This window comes from Danio rerio, chromosome 20, assembly GCF_049306965.1.
Source record: "Danio rerio strain Tuebingen ecotype United States chromosome 20, GRCz12tu, whole genome shotgun sequence".
NCBI classification, from domain to species: domain Eukaryota; kingdom Metazoa; phylum Chordata; class Actinopteri; order Cypriniformes; family Danionidae; genus Danio; species Danio rerio.
Genome location: NC_133195.1, coordinates 1891298 through 1910069, shown reverse-complemented (window position 1 = coordinate 1910069; position 18772 = coordinate 1891298). Strand labels below are relative to the sequence as shown.

General features: G+C 41.4%; 1 protein-coding gene across 7 annotated transcripts in view; it reads right to left on the bottom strand.

The window, feature by feature from the left end:
• Window positions 1-18772, bottom strand: part of lama2 (laminin, alpha 2) — a 389595-nt gene that overhangs the window by 325853 nt on the left and 44970 nt on the right. For all 7 annotated transcript variants that reach the window (XR_012395331.1, XM_073932092.1, XM_073932093.1 and 4 more), the window contains 1 exon segment: window positions 1995-2237. Coding sequence is in view for 6 of the 7 variants with exons in the window: in XM_073932092.1 (XP_073788193.1) it covers window positions 1995-2237 (243 nt within the window). In the remaining variant the exon portion in view is untranslated.

Sequence of the window (18772 nt, the reverse complement as noted above, 5' to 3'; positions counted from 1 at the left end):
TTAGGCTGGAAACACAGAGCTACACCTCACCAGGGGGGAATGGTCAGGTCTGCATCTCTAACTCTTTGATTTATCTTTGAGTAATGGATGTTGTATTTTTGCAGTGTCAGCTCTGAATTGGCTTTCTGATTGTTTTATTATGCAATTGGCATATTACAATTTTACCTGACAAATAAAATGTTAGGTTTTGATTCATTTTGATTATTAGTAGATTGAAATTATTATTACTATTATAACTATTACTATTATTTATTTGTTTTATATTATTATTATTATTATTAATAATAATAATAACTATAATTATTTATTTTATTACTATTATAACTATTATTATTTTTTTTAATTTATTTTACTATTATTATTATCATTATTATTATTAGTAGTAGTAGTAGTAGTAGTAGTATTAATAATAATAATAATAATAATAATAGTAATAATAATAATAACTATAATAATAATTATTATATTACTAATATAACTATTATTATTATTTATTTGTTTTTATATTATTATTATTATTATTAATAATAATAATAATAATAATAATAATATTATTATTATTACTGTTATTTATTTGTTTTCATATTATCATTATTTATCATTATTATTATTTTTATTTATTTTATTACTATTATAACTATTATTATTATGTATTTGTTTTATATCATCATTATTATAATTATTGATATTATTATTATTATTGTTATTATTATTATTATTATTTGTTTTATATCATTATTATTATCGTTATTATTATTATTATTATTATTATTATCATTATCATTATTATTATTAATTAATTTATTTATTTATTTATGTATTTTATTACTATTATAACTATTATTATTATTTATTTGTTTTATATCATTATTCTTCTTCTTCTTCTTCTTCTTCTTATTATTATTATTATTATTACTATTATGTATTTGTTTTTATATTGTTATTATTATTACTATTATTATTACTATTGTTTTTTTGTTTTTATATTATTATTATTATCATCATTGTTATTATTATTTAGGCCTACAGTAGCTCTGAAACAATCATGCATGCTAGGTGCTGCTCGGAAATGGATTTGCTCAACATCAGGTGTACAGCAGCAAGAATTTTGGCGACAAACCATAGGGATATTATTATTATTATTACTATTATTATTATTATTATTACAAATATTATTTATCATTATTATTATTACTACTACTATTGTTTATCATCATCTTTATTATTATTATTATTATTATTATCATGACTATTATTTATTTATTTATTTATTATTTAGGCCTACAGTAGCTCTGAAACAATTATGCAAATCAAAAATCTTTGCTTAGCATCAGGTGCACAGCAGCAAGATGTTTGGCAGTGAACTATGACCTTATTTTAAATCACAAATGTCTAATAATTCTGCTCATTTACATTTTTTATTTAATTTACGCATACGCAATGAATGTAAGCCTGCTAACTGATCAAATGACAGAATATGTAAACTTTCTTTCTATATATATAATTAAACAATAATAATTAAAAGCCTGGGTGCTGGTTCACAGAGGACTATTATTTAGAGGGTGACGACTCGAGCTCAGATTTAGTTGACCAATCAGAGGAAAATGGGCGTTTCAGCACCGCCTACATGTGTATAATGAATTTTAAAGTGGTTTAGCAGTTTTCCTTCCCTAACCCAAAAGACGAAAATCAAGCCAAAATCTAATTTTTTGTTTTTTTGTAAGCAAAAGAAAAACCAAAAAATGGCTATTTTCCTCGTTTCCATTACTCCATTTAAAATTGAAAACAAATTATCAAAATGTACATGGACCGAGCTCCCAAAATACAATTTAAAAGCAGAAATAAACGAGAAAAATAAAAATAAGAATCACAAAAATGTAGCTTTTTCATATAAAATATAAAAGCTGTTTTAAGTCATTTAAGGTAAAATCACTCATAAGGTAAACCTAAAAACGTTAATGTTTTATTAAGTGTGTTTGAGCTGCGTCTCTTACCTCTCCGTTCTCCAGAGGATGTATTTTGGAGTAGAAGGAGGTACAGATCACCTCGTCGTCGTGTGTGTAGGATGGTGGGCCTGTCCTGGGGATGATGTTATAGCGTGTTATACACTCTGTGTCTGTTATGGCGTAATATTGCCACGGCATGAAGGTTTCACCATCCAGAGATCGCTCCAGAATCCAGTTCCCAGGTCGAGGAGAGTTTGCAGCCTTCAGGATCACATAAGCAATCTGGAAAACCTGTGAGAATGGAAATATAATATATATATATATATATATATATATAAATACTGTGGTACATGATGTATAAATGCATGTTGTCTAGCTTTTGAGGATCTTTTGGTCTACTTCACTCTGTCAGGCAGGTCCTATTTAAGTGATTACAGGTGTGGCAGTAATCCTGAAGAAATTGAACTCAGGTGTGATAAACCATATTTAAGTTCTGTTTAAACAGGGGGCAAACACTTTTGCATTTTGTTTTCTCCTAATGATAAAAACCTTCATATGGAAACTGCATGATGTGCTTAACTGTGTTATCTTTAAATTTGTGTGATGATCTGAAACATTAAAGTGTGACTAAACAAAGAAAAAAAAAAACATTTAGGGGGCAAACACTTTTTCACAGCACTGTCCTATTCTGTGGCAAAGGGGTCCTGTTATGCATTTTCACTCTCCTAATTTAAATCAGCGTGTCTTAGGCATGGCCAATGTGGGCAATCGCCCAGGGTGGCATCTTACTACACACACACACAGATACAGCAAAAAAAAAAAACACACACACACACAGGTAGGGGCAAGTTAGGACGATTCTAAGGGCCCATACATTTCGGGGGCCCCCAGAGACCCCATACCAACACCCCACACCCCCCCCCCCCCCATCCCCCCACACACCCCCACCCCCCACACCACCCTTACTTTCATTCACGATCCCTCCATCCCCCATACACACAACTCGCACACTAAACGCACACACAAGACATATGCAGACACATACACCTACAGACAAACAATACAAATACACGCAAAAGCACATAGTGCTCTGCACACACACACACACACAGACCCCTGACAGGTTCTCGGTGTGCTCGGGGCGCAGTGACGTTCCAGCTGACCTGAATAAAGAGAAAACATGAGAAACGGGGGAACCAGGAGCTCTATTCATGCCTGATACCTTTTAGCTAACAGCGTCCCGTGAGAAACACACACACACACACAAAGCAACAATACAGTCAGCGTCACACACACATACACACACTCTTTCATCTGCAGCAGATAAGAAGCTCATGTAACAGTCTGTCCCTCTCTCACACACACACACACACACACACACACACACACACTGGACAATGCTGTTTTGTGTTTAGAGAGACACGAAAGACACACACACACACACACACACACTTGTGAACAACTCCACTACTGAACTGACTGATCTCCATACGTTTACACTGAATCATTTGGCAGATGCTTTTAGTCACATGTGGGGACGAGGTGAAGACAACAAAGGATAGGATCCAAGTGCATTTTCAAGAGTTGACACTTAGCTGATAATTGATTATAAAGCTTGTTTGGCATGCTGTCCTGGGAGAGAGCCCTGAGCTCATAAGATCCTCAAGTCCCGTTTGCAAGGCGAGCGGGGAGTTTGAGCTCAGGTAGATCTGGAGATCTCCCCTGCTGTAGATAATGAACAGATAGCGATTGCTCTTAAGAGATGACTACTTACTAGGAGCATGGTGCCAATTTTGATTAGTCGGTTAACTTAAGTTGCATGTTTTTGGACGGGTGGTAAATAAAAAAACAATCAAAAATCGTAATCATACAAGCATAAGTTCAAACACAAGTCGGCCATCCAAACGCAAAGCATTAAATGAACGAGAAAACAAGAAACTAAGGCAAGGCTATGGTGCACAACACATGACACAAATTAAAGACTCCGTACCGAACTAACATGTGCAGGGTGTATACAAAGTCCAAACAATACTTGGTGGCAGGTTTCAGCTGCGTGTCGGTGATGAAAGTGGATGGCAGATGTGTAGTTCTCCAGCGTTCTGCAATTGCTAGATCGCTGGTGATCATGACAGATGAAATGTACGTGCAAAGTTTCTTAGTTAAATGTCTGCTGATGAAGCAGTGTGATTGGCTGATCACAACGAACAAATGTTTTGCAATGAGAAATGCCAGTTGCATGATGCTTACACACCCTGCACGCCTCGTGTTTTTGCCATTGCGCTCCGTGTGCCCGCAGCTGAACAAAAAGTGGATAAAGCGGGCATCTTTCTTTCATTGTCCAATCAAATGAAAGCAGAGGCGGGGTTTCTGTTAAGCTGACAGCAGTGTTTGTGTTGTCATGAAGCGGTGGCTGTTTCCAGTTATTAAGAGCCAGTTATTCATATTCGTTGTGATCGGCCCCTAAGTAAATAAACGCAGAAAAAATTACTCCTACTCAACAGTCAACAAAAAGTTAAATAATAAAGTTAAGTAATTTAATTCCTTACATTTATATAAAGCTTTTCTGGCCACTCAAAGCACTTTACACAAGGGGGGTGTTTGCTGCACCACCAGTGTGCAGCATCCATCAGGAAGACGCATCGGTAGCCATTTCAAGAGTTCACACTTAGCTGATGATTGATTATAAAAGCTTGTTTGGCATGCTGTCTCGGGATCCTCGAGCCCGGGGTTCCCTCCCGTTGCAAGGCGGGAGAGGAGTTTGAGCTCAGGTAGATCTCGAGAACTCCCCTGCTGCAGTAACCAATGAATAGTAAGTGATTTCTCTTGGAGATAACTACATACTAGAAGCATGTCTATGGTGCTGGATTAGTCAATTAACTTAAGTTGCATGTTTTTGGATGGTGGGAGGAAACTGGGGAACCCGGGGGAAACCCACATGAGCACGGGGAGAATGTGTAAACTCCCCGCAGAAATGTCTGCTGGTTTGGTAAAGCCTGGAACCAGAGACATTCTTGCTAGCTGATTGGTGGAGAGGAGACAGAGTGATGAAGCCAATTATGATATAGGGAGAGGGTTAGTAGGCCATGATTGACTGAGGCCAGTGGGCAGATTTGGCCGGGATGCCAGGGTTAAACCCCTCCCCTTTTTCAAGGGACATCCTGGGATTTTTAATGACCACAGAGAGTCGGGACCTCCGAAAGACGCTCACTGAGCAGCATAGAGTCCCCGTCACTATACTAGGGCATTAGGACCCACACAGACAGGTTGGGCGCCCCCTGCTGGCCTCACTTACACCACTTCCGGCAGCAATCAAATCAAATCAAATCACTTTTATTGTCACATCATCTGCAGCACGTGTGCTATGATGAGTGAAAAGCTTAGGTGCTGGCTCCAGACAGTGCAAAATACAGACGACAATGTGAAATTGACAGCGATATGTACAATGAATTGGCTTCCACATAGTTGTAGGCAGTATTGTTTCAAGTATGGATTGGTTAAAGTGCAGTGCATGCAACATATTGATGGTGTGCAGTGAGGGGTGTGAAAGAGTCTGTGTGTGGTGTGTTAAGCGTTCATCAAGGAAGAAGCTTTCCTTCAGCCGGCTGGTGCGTGATCGGATGCTGCGGAACCGTCTGCCTGAGGGTAGCAGAGAGAAAAGTCTATGGCTTGGGTGGCTGGAGTCGCTGATGATTCTCTTGGCTTTCCTCATGCACCTCCTGGAGGGAGGGAAGCACACCTCCTATTATGCGTCCAGCAGTTCGCACAATCCTATGTAGGCCTTTGCGATTGCTGCTGGTGCTATTTCCATACCAGGTCGTGATACAGCCAGCAACCTAGCTTTCCCATGTGGTCTCCCATCCAGGTACTGACAGGGCGCAGCCCTGCTTAGCTTCAGCGGGCGACCATGTGAGAGTTGCAGAGAGCTAACTGCCGGCAATAATAAATCACCCTGGGGTGATTACATTATATTAAAGACACAGCAACTGCGTCAGATGCAGCAGTTTGATTTTATGGCACCAGGTTAATTTTTTATTACCAGCCCGAAAAAAAAAGAGCTTACACTTAACATAATAAATAGATCTCGGCTGTTTATTTGGTAAACAGTCATGTAATAAGAGTGCTAATGAGAAGTGAGCTGCGCATAATTAAAAATCTACTTAGTCTGGCAGTATTTGTAGTCTGTTTATTACTTTTTTGACACTTTCTATAAAGAGTGTGAGGAGATGTGAATTTTATGATTGTTCCTATTCATTTTAACACTGCATGATCAATCTGTGTAATATGCAAAATCTGAAACAGCACAGCAAGTTTTGACAGACGACTGTAATGAAGACACAGAGGATTACAGGAGTTACAGTGCTGTGTGTGCGTGTGCCCTCAGGTGTTCATTTAGCACAGTGGTTCTCATGAGCAAAGGCCACGGGTTTCACAGGAGACAAACAAGCATCGCTGCAGTGACAGAGAGAAAAAGAGCTCTAAAAAAACATGTCATAACCCACAACCTGTCAGAAACACCACGACTCAAACACAGACGTGACTCTCTTATCTGACTGTGCCTTAGACTTTCACACACACACACACACGCACACACACACCTCCCGTCTGTCAGGGATTATTCTCAGAGGCTTCAATAACACCCAGTAGGCACAACACAACATCATCAAGAAATTTTTAGGTTACATTTAGATCGTCAAATTCAACGCCATGACAAGGACAACGTTATTTTGACATCCAATACCGACTACGTTGATATTTGGTTGATTTTAGGGGCTGAAAAGTGACTAAAATCCAATGTCTGATAGTGGTAACGTCCACACAACGTCAAGGTAAAATATGATTAGACGTTGATATTTGGTTGATTTTAGGTTGGACATTGACGTCGGCCTGACGTTAGGTTCTGATGTCAACCCGAATTTAATTTCCAAACAAAATCCAATGTCCCTATGGCATACAACATCAATATGTTGTCATTGTTGAGGTCCTGTGCCTGCAGAGCAGTCAGTTCAGCACAACAGGCTCAAGCAAATGTTAAACAACCACAAGACCAGAGGAGTAAACACTTGCTTTCCCTCACAGTCCAAAGACATGCAGTATAGATGAATTGGGTAGGCTAAATTGGCTGTAGTGTATGAGTGTGAATGCTAAGAGTGTATGGTTGTTTCCCAGTCTTGGGTTGCGGCTGGAAGGGCATTCGCTGCATGATAACATGTGCTGGATAAGTTGGAGGTTCATTCAGCTGTGGAAACCCCTGATTAATATAGGGACTAAGCTGAAAAGAAAAAGAAACCCACATAGCAAAATTTCTCTGGCCCAGCTCTGGCCCACACAATCAGGTTTTGCTTGGCCCACATGCCGCAGTGAATTACGGTACATGACTGGACCAAATCTGGCTTCCAGACAAGGGCCAAACACGGACCATATCTGGGCCAAGTCTCAGCCAAGTTAATAACTCATAACTGGGCCTGAACTGGGCCAGATAGGTTGGTGTGTCACGATTGCAATGAAATTGATAAACCCATGGAGTGATGCGCTTTAGGCACACTATGGGCACGCTTTTTCTCAAAGTGACCTGATTGGTAGAATTTTTTTTCTTTACTCAAAAATGATTTTAGTGTATTTTAAATGTGGGTCAAGACTGGCCAAACTCACATGGCCCACTTACCAAATTTTTAAATCTGGGCCAAATACTACGTTTTTCATCTGGCCCAAATCTTGTGTGCTGCCTTAAAAACGGTGCCTCCTCTGCCAAACCCGGGCCATGTTTGGCCCACATGCTGTATGCCAGTGCCGGATGAATGCCTGCTGTGCCAGCTTTATGCCAAATCTGGGCCAGAATTCTTTGCTACTAGGGAATGAATGAATGAATAAATGAATGAATGAATGAATGAATGAATGAATGAATTTTGCATTTGATCACATCAACCATATCTTTGGTGTAAACCTCTTAGTCTTTCTCTCATTGTGGATTTTCGTAGAAGATTCTGAGCAAACATCTGGATTTTGCTTTGTATTGTTTTTCCATTTCAGCCTTTGTTTAACTAAGGGATTGTATTTTCATATTTTGTTCCCCTAACTGTGGGAATTGTATCCAGAACACATGTTAATGAGTCACAGAACAATCCATCTGTAAGCAACATTTAGCAATTTTCCTAGTAGAATTGTATTATTATTTTAATCCATATTTTGAAAATTATTAAATTAGAGCTTTAATTTTGAAGTGAATTCTTTTATTTATATTCTTCTTTTATTCATTTATTTTTTTTTTTTTTTGTATTTTGTGTGTTTATCAGATCATGAATTAAGCACAAACACCTGGACGCATATGCAATGTCCAGCACATGCACGATCACTGGACTGCAATGTGATCAGCTGAAGCTCGTAAAGCAACATTTATATTTCTGTTAGGAAATCTGGAACATCTGCATATACACGGTCCATGGAGACTCCTCTGATGATGCTGGAGACTGTGGCAAGATGATGCACTCATTCAGCCGCTAAAATGAAGTGTGTAATGATGGACACTTCACGCACTCAACGACCGCAGGTTTGCTCATGTTGTGGAAGGGGCGGAGCTATCGGGCGCCAGGGGCGGACTGGCCACCTGGCAATTCTGGCAAATGCCAGAAGGGCTGGACCATTTTTAAAATGTGGGCCGGTATGCTATTTTTTATTAAATATTTTTATAAGTATTGCTTTTACATACGGGCAGTTTTTGTTTCTTGCAAGATGTGAATATTATGATGATGATGATGATGATGATGATGATAATGATGATGATAATAGTAATAATAATAAATGTGAAGCATTGGCCCAATCGGCGATGGCCAGCTGGTTTCGAGATGGGCCGACCCAATCAGAGGTTACGCGGACATAATCAAAATCTGGCTAGAATGTCAAACAAACATTAGGTGCAACACAAGCTAATTGTCAGAGATGGACCGTAAAAAAAGGAAAGGCGGTGCCAAAAAGCTCAGAGAAACTTAAAAATGGCTCTAAAATCAGACTTTGCCAAATGCATAAAATTAACTGAAATAGTCTTAAAAGGGGACAGCACAATGGGTAGCGCTGCCGCCTCACAGCAAAAAGGTCAATGGTTCGAGCCTCGGCAGGGTCATTGGTGTTTCTGTGTCGAGTTTGCATGTTCGTGTGGGTTTCGTCCCGGTTTCCCTCACAAGTCCAAACACAAAATAAATATCTATTAAACATCTATTACATATGGTACTGCTTATATTATTTTACCATCTGTACACCAATAAAAGTAGTGAATATGCGTGTCCGAGGGTGGGGCTGTGTCGGTGTGATAATGTGGGCTGATGTGGCTACAGTGCCAGGGCTGATTTTTAGTCCCAGTCCGCCCCTGTCGGGCGCACATGGATAACTTTATTTATTTTGGATGGTGAAAGCAAAATTCTCCTACGAGAGTGATTATAGCGCCTCCCGATGGTGAATGCGATACTCACGACAGGTATTATCTGGTAATTCGGTCGTTTATTTCTAGGATTTGACGACCGACAAACGTCCTTAGGGAAACGGTTTGAATTTCCGCTTAGTAAAAAGACATAAGTGTGCCATTTGGGACGCCACTACATACATATACTATCCTGTTGAGTGTCTAAGTGCATAAGTACATAGTGCATGAGTGCATAGTGTATAGTGTGCCATTTGGGACACAGCTATAGTCTAGTTTAGTGGTCACCAAACTTGTTCCTGGAAGGCCGGTGTCCTGCAGATTTTAGCTCCAACCCTAATCAAACACACCTGAACAAGCTAATCAAGGTCTTACTAGGTATACTTGAAACATCCAGGCAGGTGTGTTGAGGAGATTGGAGCTAAACCCTGCAGGCATACCGGCCCTTCAGTACCGAGATTAGTGACCCCTGGTCTAGTTCTTCAATTCTCAAAGTAGAGGTCGGGACCCCATTGCGGGGAGAGGGGGTTGGGTTTGGGGGGGATTTAGGCAAATTTGCCATATACATATCCATTAATACTATTATTTACAAATCAACCAACAAAAACGTAACTCAGTCTCCACTTAACTAATAGACAAAACTGGCTAAATGTGACCACAGCTTAACTCCACGCAGTGTTTTCGCGTCAGTTTCCCTGTTAGCATTTACAATAAGTTACACATAAAGCATTGAGAGGAGTGTGTGCATATCAGCCCGCGGTTTATAAATAACCATTTAATTCAATTGAATCAATTTCCTCTCTTCAGCGGGGGTTTTGCTCCAGTGCGCCGTGTGCTGAACGAGAGCCCGTAATGTGTTAGCAAACGTTTGTCATGGCGTCGACAGGCTGTCAGCCACTGAGTGATGGGAAGATGGCAGTCGTGGCTCGATGCTGTACGTCAGTAATTACACACCCTCTCGTCTGATTTATTAACTCTAAATGTCCTCTACAGGCCCTCTAATGAATACTCAAGCCCTGTCACACTCATTTGTCTTCTATCATCTCTCTCTCTCTCTCTGTGCTGTGCTCGGTGTTCACTCATTCTCATTTTCTGCACTTCAGGTAAGTCGCAGAGGAACAAGGCAGGAATTAAAGGGATAGTTCAGCCACAAATTAATTTTCTGTCATTATTTATCACCCTCGTGCCATTAAAAATGGGGCATAACTTACTTTTTTCATTTGTGTGTGCGTGTGTGTGTGTGTGTGTGTGTGTGTGTGTGTGTGTTTGTCTCCACCCTTCTCCAAATTATGAAACTGACTGAGAAACGAGGTTGTCAACATCCATCGACCACAGCGTTTCTTAAACAAAGTAATTTCTGCTCGCCTAGACTGCAGCAAAAACAGCAATGTTCAATCCAATATCATTAAAATCATTTCTAATAGCTGCTTTGTATGCGAATTGATTGTAAAATATGATTCATCGCTGTGATTCAACGCTGTTTTTCAGCATCATTACAGCAAATCAAATACAGAAACATTTCTGGTTATTATTGAACAAACATTTAATTTTTTTGTTGTTGTTGTTTTATTAAACACAGTCACACACTCTCACACACACAGCTTAGTACACTAGACTTGAGCCAATCAGCAAGGTAGCCCAGGAACACATAGTCTAGAACACTAATCTTAAAACATTCAGCAAGGTAGCCCAGGAAAACAGTCTAAAACACTAGTCCTGAAACATTCAGAAAGGTAACCAGGGCACACATAGTCTAGAACACTTGTCTTAAGAGATTCAGCAAGGTCACCAAGGCACACAAAGTCTAAAGCACTTGTCTTAAGATATTCAGCAAGGTAGCTCAGGCACACATAGTCTAGAACAGGGGTCACCAGCCCTGTTCCTGGAGAGCTACCTTCCTGCAGATTTCAGTTGCAACCCTCACCAAACACACCTGTTTGTAATTATCAAATGCTGCTTTAGGTACTATTAATTGGTTCAGGTGTGTTTGATCTGGGTTGGGACTGAAATCTGCAGGAAGGTAGCTCTCCAGGAACAGGGTTGGTGACCCCTGGTCTAGAACATTAAGACATTTAGCAAGGTAGCCCAGGCACACATAGTCTAGAACACTAATATTAGGACATTCAGAAAGGTAGCCCAGGCACACATAGTCTAGAACACTGATATTAGGACATTCAGAAAGGTAACCAGGGCACACACAGTCTAGAACACTAGTATTAAGACATTCAGCAAGGTCACCAAGGAACACAAAGTCTAAAACACTTGTCTTAAGAGATTCAGCAAGGTCACCAATGCACACAAAGTCTAAAACACTTGTCTTAAGAGATTCAGCAAGGTAGCCCAGGCACACATAGTCTAGAACACTAATATTAGGACATTCAGAAAGGTAACCAGGGCACACATAGTCTAGAACACTAGTATTAAGACATTCAGCAAGGTCACCAATGCACACAAAGTCTAAAACACTTGTCTTAAGATATTCAGCAAGGTCACCAATGCACACAAAGTCTAAAACACTTGTCTTAAGATATTCAGCAAGGTAGCTCAGGCACACATAGTCTAGAACAGGGGTCACCAGCCCTGTTCCTGAAGAGCTACCTTCCTGCAGATTTCAGTTGCAACCCTCACCAAACACACCTGTTTGTAATTATCAAATGCTGCTTTAGGTACTATTAATTGGTTCAGGTGTGTTTGATCTGGGTTGGGACTGAAATCTGCAGGAAGGTAGCTCTCCAGGAACAGGGTTGGTGACATCTGGTCTAGAACATTAAGACATTTAGCAAGGTAGCCCAGGCACACATAGTCTAGAACACTGATATTAGGACATTCAGAAAGGTAACCAGGGCACACATAGTCTAGAACACTAATATTAGGACATTCAGAAAGGTAACCAGGGCACACATAGTCTAGAACACTAATATTAGGACATTCAGAAAGGTAACCAGGGCACACATAGTCTAGAACACTAGTATTAAGACATTCAGCAAGGTCACCAAGGCACACAAAGTCTAAAACACTTGTCTTAAGATATTCAGCAAGGTAGCTCAGGCATTCATAGTCTAGAACACTAGTCTTAAGATATTTAGTAAGGTACCCAAGCCACACTTATGCCGAGTTCAGACTGCATGATTTTGAAAGCAGTCGTGTCACAGATGTTTTCACACTGCATGACTATCTGGGCTAGCGTTTCGTCGCTGCTTTGTTTACACTGCAAGATGGATCGGTGACAGGGGGTTTCACATTGCATGACTATACTATAGGAAGAATCGCCGACAACTTCATCCAAACTACGTCTCACAGCCAAAAACACGTCGTATCTCTTTTGCTATTAACGACATAATGAGAAAGAAGCCTTTAATGGGGTAGAACATGTCCATGTTTGCTCACCTGGGTTTAAAGAGAATTAGCCATTTCTCCTCAACGTTGATAATAAACTCATTTCTTTCTGTATGAAACGTCAAACAGACACGGGTGCTCCTGAGTCCTGTCAAACCTCCACTAGTTTTCCCTCCATTTCGTGGGTCCAAATAAACCAAAAATGAGCGCTTTTGACTTCTCCCCCAGCCTCCCGCTGACCTGCAGCAGGTATACACACACACACACACACACGCAAGTGAATGCCGCTCTCTCATTGGCTGTAGGCGATCGCTGATGTTATTTTCAGTTAAAACTCAATTCACACAACATGATTTGAATCGCCGACAGCTCCAGATATTCAGCACGCCAAATATCTCAGAGGCATCGGCGACTCATCGGCGATTCTCTCAGAACGCGTCTTTGATAGTTCATACTGTGTTTGCATTTGTCGGCGATTTCTCAAAACCTGTCGGCGAGCCAAAATCAGGGCTAAAATCACACAGTCTGAACTAGGCATTAGTCTAGAACTTGAATCTTAAGACATTCAGCAAGGTAGCCCAGGCACACATTGATAATAACACATCCAGTGCCATAGCGCAAAGAAAATGCAGAACATGCAATTTACTTTTTTGACTTTTTTAATATGAAACTGACTGAGTAACGAGGATTTGAGGAACCATCAACCACAAAGTTCGTCTTTCATTTTTTAAACAAAATATTTTCTGCTCACCAAAACTGCAGCAAAATCCAAGTGGTGCTCGCTGCAGAGCCATTTGAGGAGAGCTGAGCTCCAGCGAGGGGGAGCTTAAGCTTGAGCTCCACCTTTTTTGCACTTCTTCTACGAGTGATGTCACTGGGGGTAGGGTTAGGGGTGGGGTTGGTGTATGCATTAAAACAGCTTACAGGAGGAGGAGCGACAGCTCATGCTCCCCCTCGCTGGAGCTCAGCTCTCCTCAAATGGCTCAAGCACCCTCTCGCAAAATCAGCAACGTTCAATTTCAGATAGCTGCTTTGTATGTGAATTGTGGATTACACATATATGATACTATGAATGTGAATAGAACTTTACAAAAAAGTTTAATAAACACAGACACACACACACACACACACACACACACACACACAAAGGACACAAAACAAATAAATCCTACAGCGTCATGCTGGAACTGACTAATTTTCCCACTGGTTAATTCCTCACTCTCAGTGCTCTGAGCTTCTCTTGGTTTGTGTGTTTTTGTTCTGGTCTTCGCCTCTCATCTATTCATTTGCACGTCACTTTTGATTGTGCGCGGCCTGCCTGCACCCTGTCAGTGTCAGATCTTGACAGCATTAATTGTGTGTCTGTAGGTGTTTGTGTAATTTCCTCAGTTGGGCATCACTGACCTCAGATCAGAAACTAATAAGAGCTGATGGAGTTTCTGCCCACACACTACTGAAACTCACTGTATTTCACTGCAATGACACTTCTGTACACACACACACACACACACACAACACAACACAACACACACATAAACACGCAGAAACATGCACACACACATGCATGCACAAACACCAAAAACATGCACACATACACACAAACATGCAAGCACACAGTCACTCATGCATACACATATACACAAACAAACACACACACTTGCGCGTACACACACACACACACACACACACACACAACCAAATGCAGACACGTACACACACAACGCACAGACATCCACACAGCTAACACTTGCACACACAACACACACACACACGCACACATGCACATATGTACACACAAACACTCCCTCAGACACACACACTAACAAACAAACAAGTGCAGACTCACAACTAACACACATTCACACACACAACTTGTGCGCAAACACACATGCGCGCGCACACACACACAGCACAACATACATACACAACATACATACACGTGCACATGCACAAAGAAATGTGCAGACACACACACACACACACAGACATCCACACATGGACATACACACTCAGTCAAACACACACATGCACAGAGGCATGCAAACAAACAGGCACACACTAACACAAACATACACACACACACACACACACAAATGCATTGACACAACACATACACACACAAACATGCAAGCATACAGACACACACACAAACAAACAAACGCATACACACACACGCACACACAACACAAATGCATGGACACACATCAAATAAAGACAGGCATGAACACAAACACACACACACACACACACACACACACACACACACACACACACAACTACCACATGCAAATACAACACTCACACATGCACACAAACATGCAAGCACACACACACACACGTGCGCGCACATACACACTCAATCTGACACACACATGCACAAAAACATGCAGGCACAGGCACACACTTACACAAACACACAAGCATGCACAAATTGCAAACACGCACACACACACACACACAGATGCATGGAAACACAATATGCATACTCACACACATGCATGAACAACTAACACACACACACACGCACACAAACATGCAAGCATGCACACACACACACACCAACACACAATCACACACAAACAACACACAGAGACCCACACACAAAACACAAATGCATGGACATACATTGCTATACACACACACACACACACACACACACACACCCACACACACACAGAGAGAGAGACATATGCAAGTGGGGAAGTCGAGCAGCAGCACACAGAGGCTGAATAAAGAGTCTTTTCTGTGCAGGAATTTGAAGACTTCAGATGCTCATCACAGAGCTGGAGACCTTTCTCCCCCCCCACACACATTCAAAAGGTGTCGGAAAATAGAAGGCATCTGATTTTATTTCATCAATTCTCTCTAACCTGACTGCCGTCAGTGCTTTTATTTTAGCAAAAGGCTTTTTGCACAGCGCTCAACAATGAGTTATCTTCATTTTCAAACTCATTTCAATAGAGGAACACCTCGCTGCTGGAATGAGAAGTGGGTTTGCAGAGCTCTTTACCTGTGCACTGTGAAATGATGCTGGCTCAGTGGTTAGCACTGTCGCCTCACAGCAAGTAGGTCGCTGCTTCAAGTCCCAGCTGGGCCAGTTGGCATTTCTGTATGGAGTTTGCATGTTCTCCCTGTGTTGGTGTGGGTTTCCTCCTGGTGCTTAGATTTCCCCCACAGTCCAAACCAGCCTGATCCCACGAGAAAACGTAAATATTTTTTACGTTTTGCCAGTTTAGTGGCTAATTCGTACGAATTCGTACGAGTTAAGTCGTACAAAATTTTACGATTTTAAAAAGGAGGCGTGGCACCTAACCACACCCCTAAACCCAACCGTCATTGGGGATGAGCAAGTCATACTAAATTGTACGAATTAGATCGTACGAATTCACACGAATTAGCCACTAAATCAAAGTTACAAATTGATCAAATCAACAAATCAACAAATCAAATCAAGTTACGAATTGCTGTGAGATTGTGTTGGTCCAAACACATATAGGTTAATTTGATTAACTATATTGGTCATAGTGTATAAGTGAATGAGTGTGTATGGGTGTTTTCCAGTACTGGGTTGCGGCTGGAAGGGCATCCATTGTGTAAACATATGCTGGAATATGGAATAGTTGGTGGTTCATTCCGCTGTGGTGACCCCTGATGAATAAGGAAGTAGGCTGAAGGAAAATTAATGACAGAAGTGGACCATATTAGTGGACTAATGTAGGAAATAGAGGGAGGATTTCAGACACAGCACTTGTCTTACCACTTCAAAGGTTTGTTACATTCAAAAGTAAGTGCCCTGCAAAGTGGACATCACTGGATCTTCTGCCTTGATTCCAGTTCAGAAGAAGCATGCTCATTTCAAAGGTGTGCAAGACGTGACTTTATGCAAATCTCATAATTACATTTATATAACCTTTCACACTTCTGGAATAGGTTTCGTCAGAAGATGCTGCAAATACTGTAGTGCATATCTTCTGTTTTAAATGAAGTAGATTCAAGTTCAGGCAATTTCCTCTGTGTAAGGGCCAGGGGGTACAAAGGAGCGAACACTATGTAGGGAAGATTAACATCTATGTTGATCCTGGAACATCAATTTGTTGGTAAATGTAATCCATACCTAATCCCTACCCCTAGAGCTAACCCTAACTGTAAATCATTCCCAAAATCAATAGGGAAAAATAGTCAACCATGTAGAAGTATGTAACCTTAAGTGTAAGCCTAAATTTAGCATAAACTCGTCCCTTAATTAAGATTGGCTGATTGCAATGTTGTTCCAGGATCAATACAGACACTGATCCACGAACACGTCCTGGATCAAGCTAGATGTAAAGAAAGGCCCAGGATTGAGACCCCCTGGTCTACATTTAAACTGTTATGAATATGTCACAGGGGATCAATATTGTTATTATCACTACTTTTTTTCAGATGGTAAACAACCAAAATAACCAATCAGAGTCAAACCTGCTTCAAGGAAGTCAAGCATTTAAAACAGCAGACAGCAGAACATCAGCATGCTTAAAATAAACAGAGCAATGTTCTCTCTTGGTAGTTTTTGCTAACTTTGTGTATTTTCCCCCTGTATTTTCCCCCTACTGAATGGTATGAATTGGTGTGATGTGCATAAAGTCTGTGTGAATGATGTAGGGTGCACACAGGGCTCGAGCAAGCTGAACTGCAGCTCTAGGCAAAGGATGGTCACGCCACCCGCAACCCTAAAGTTAAAAAAAGGGGGGGTGAGCGAGGGGGGGGGGGGAAATGGGGCGGTTGAGGGGCGGTTGAGGGTTTGGCGTCGCGGACGCCGCCCTTGCTATTCTGCCATCCTAGGCTCGGATATAATTGAGGACGGGGGTGGTGAGGGTATTGTCGGGGACGCCGCCCTCTCTATTCTACCGCACTAGATGCGGATAAAACTGAGGGCGCGCGTGGTGAAGGTAGTGTCGGAGACACCACCCTCTCTATTTTGCCGCCCTAAGCGGCCACCTTGGTTGCCTCTATGGACGCGCCGGCCCTGGGTGCACATGTAACAGAGGCCAGTTAGTATGTGCTGTGCAGGTAAACCCCACTCCCCTGACCTCTAAAGGTGCTCTTGCGACAGGCGCTAAAGGTCTCTAGCCTCCTTGGTAGAGCAACCGACTCCCATGCGGAAGCTCGCACACAGTCTAGTAAACTACCGTTAAGCCATTCAGCAAGGTAACCCAGACACACGTAGTCTAGTAGACTAGAGTTAAGCCATTCTGTGAGGTAACCCAGACACACATAGTCTAGTACACTAAAGTCAAGTCCTTTGGCAAGGTATGCCAGATAGACAAGATGGTCAGTCTGTTGATGTGATGAGCGTAGAGTCTGTGTCAATGATGTAGTGTGCACAGTCTAGTCCACAAGCGTTAAGCCATCCGGCAAGGTAGCCCAGGCAGACATAGTCTAGTACACTAGAGTTATGTCATTCGGCAAGGTAGCCCAGGTACGGATAGCCTAGGAAACTAGCCATTCTGCAAGGTACCCAGACACACATAGTCTAGTACCCTAGAATTACGCCAATCGGCAAGGTAGCCTAGGCACACATAGCCTAGAGCACTAGAGCCAAGCCATTCTGCGAGGTAACCCAAACACGCATAGTCTAGTCAAGTACAGTTAAGTCCTTCGGCAAGGTATCCCAGAGCTTTTAACAATACATAAGATGGTCAGTCTGTTGATGTGGTAAGTGTAAAGTCTGTATGAATGATATAGGGTGCACAGTTTAGTACACTAGAGTTATGCCATTTGGCAAGGTAGCCCAGGCACACATAGGCAAGTACACTAGAATTAAGTCATTCTGCAAGGTAGCCCAGGCACACATAGCCTAGAAGAGTAGAGTTAGGACATTCTGCAAGGTAACCCAGAAACACATAGGCAAGTACACTAGAGTTACCCCATTCGGCAAGGTAGCCCAGGCACACATAGCCTAGAACAATAGAGGTAAGCTATTCAGCGAGGTAACTCGGATACATATAGTCTAGTACAGGGGTTCCCAAACTTTTCAGCCCGCGACCCCCAAAATAACAATGCCAGTGACTCGCGAGCCCCAATATCCTCTGAGGTGGTTATA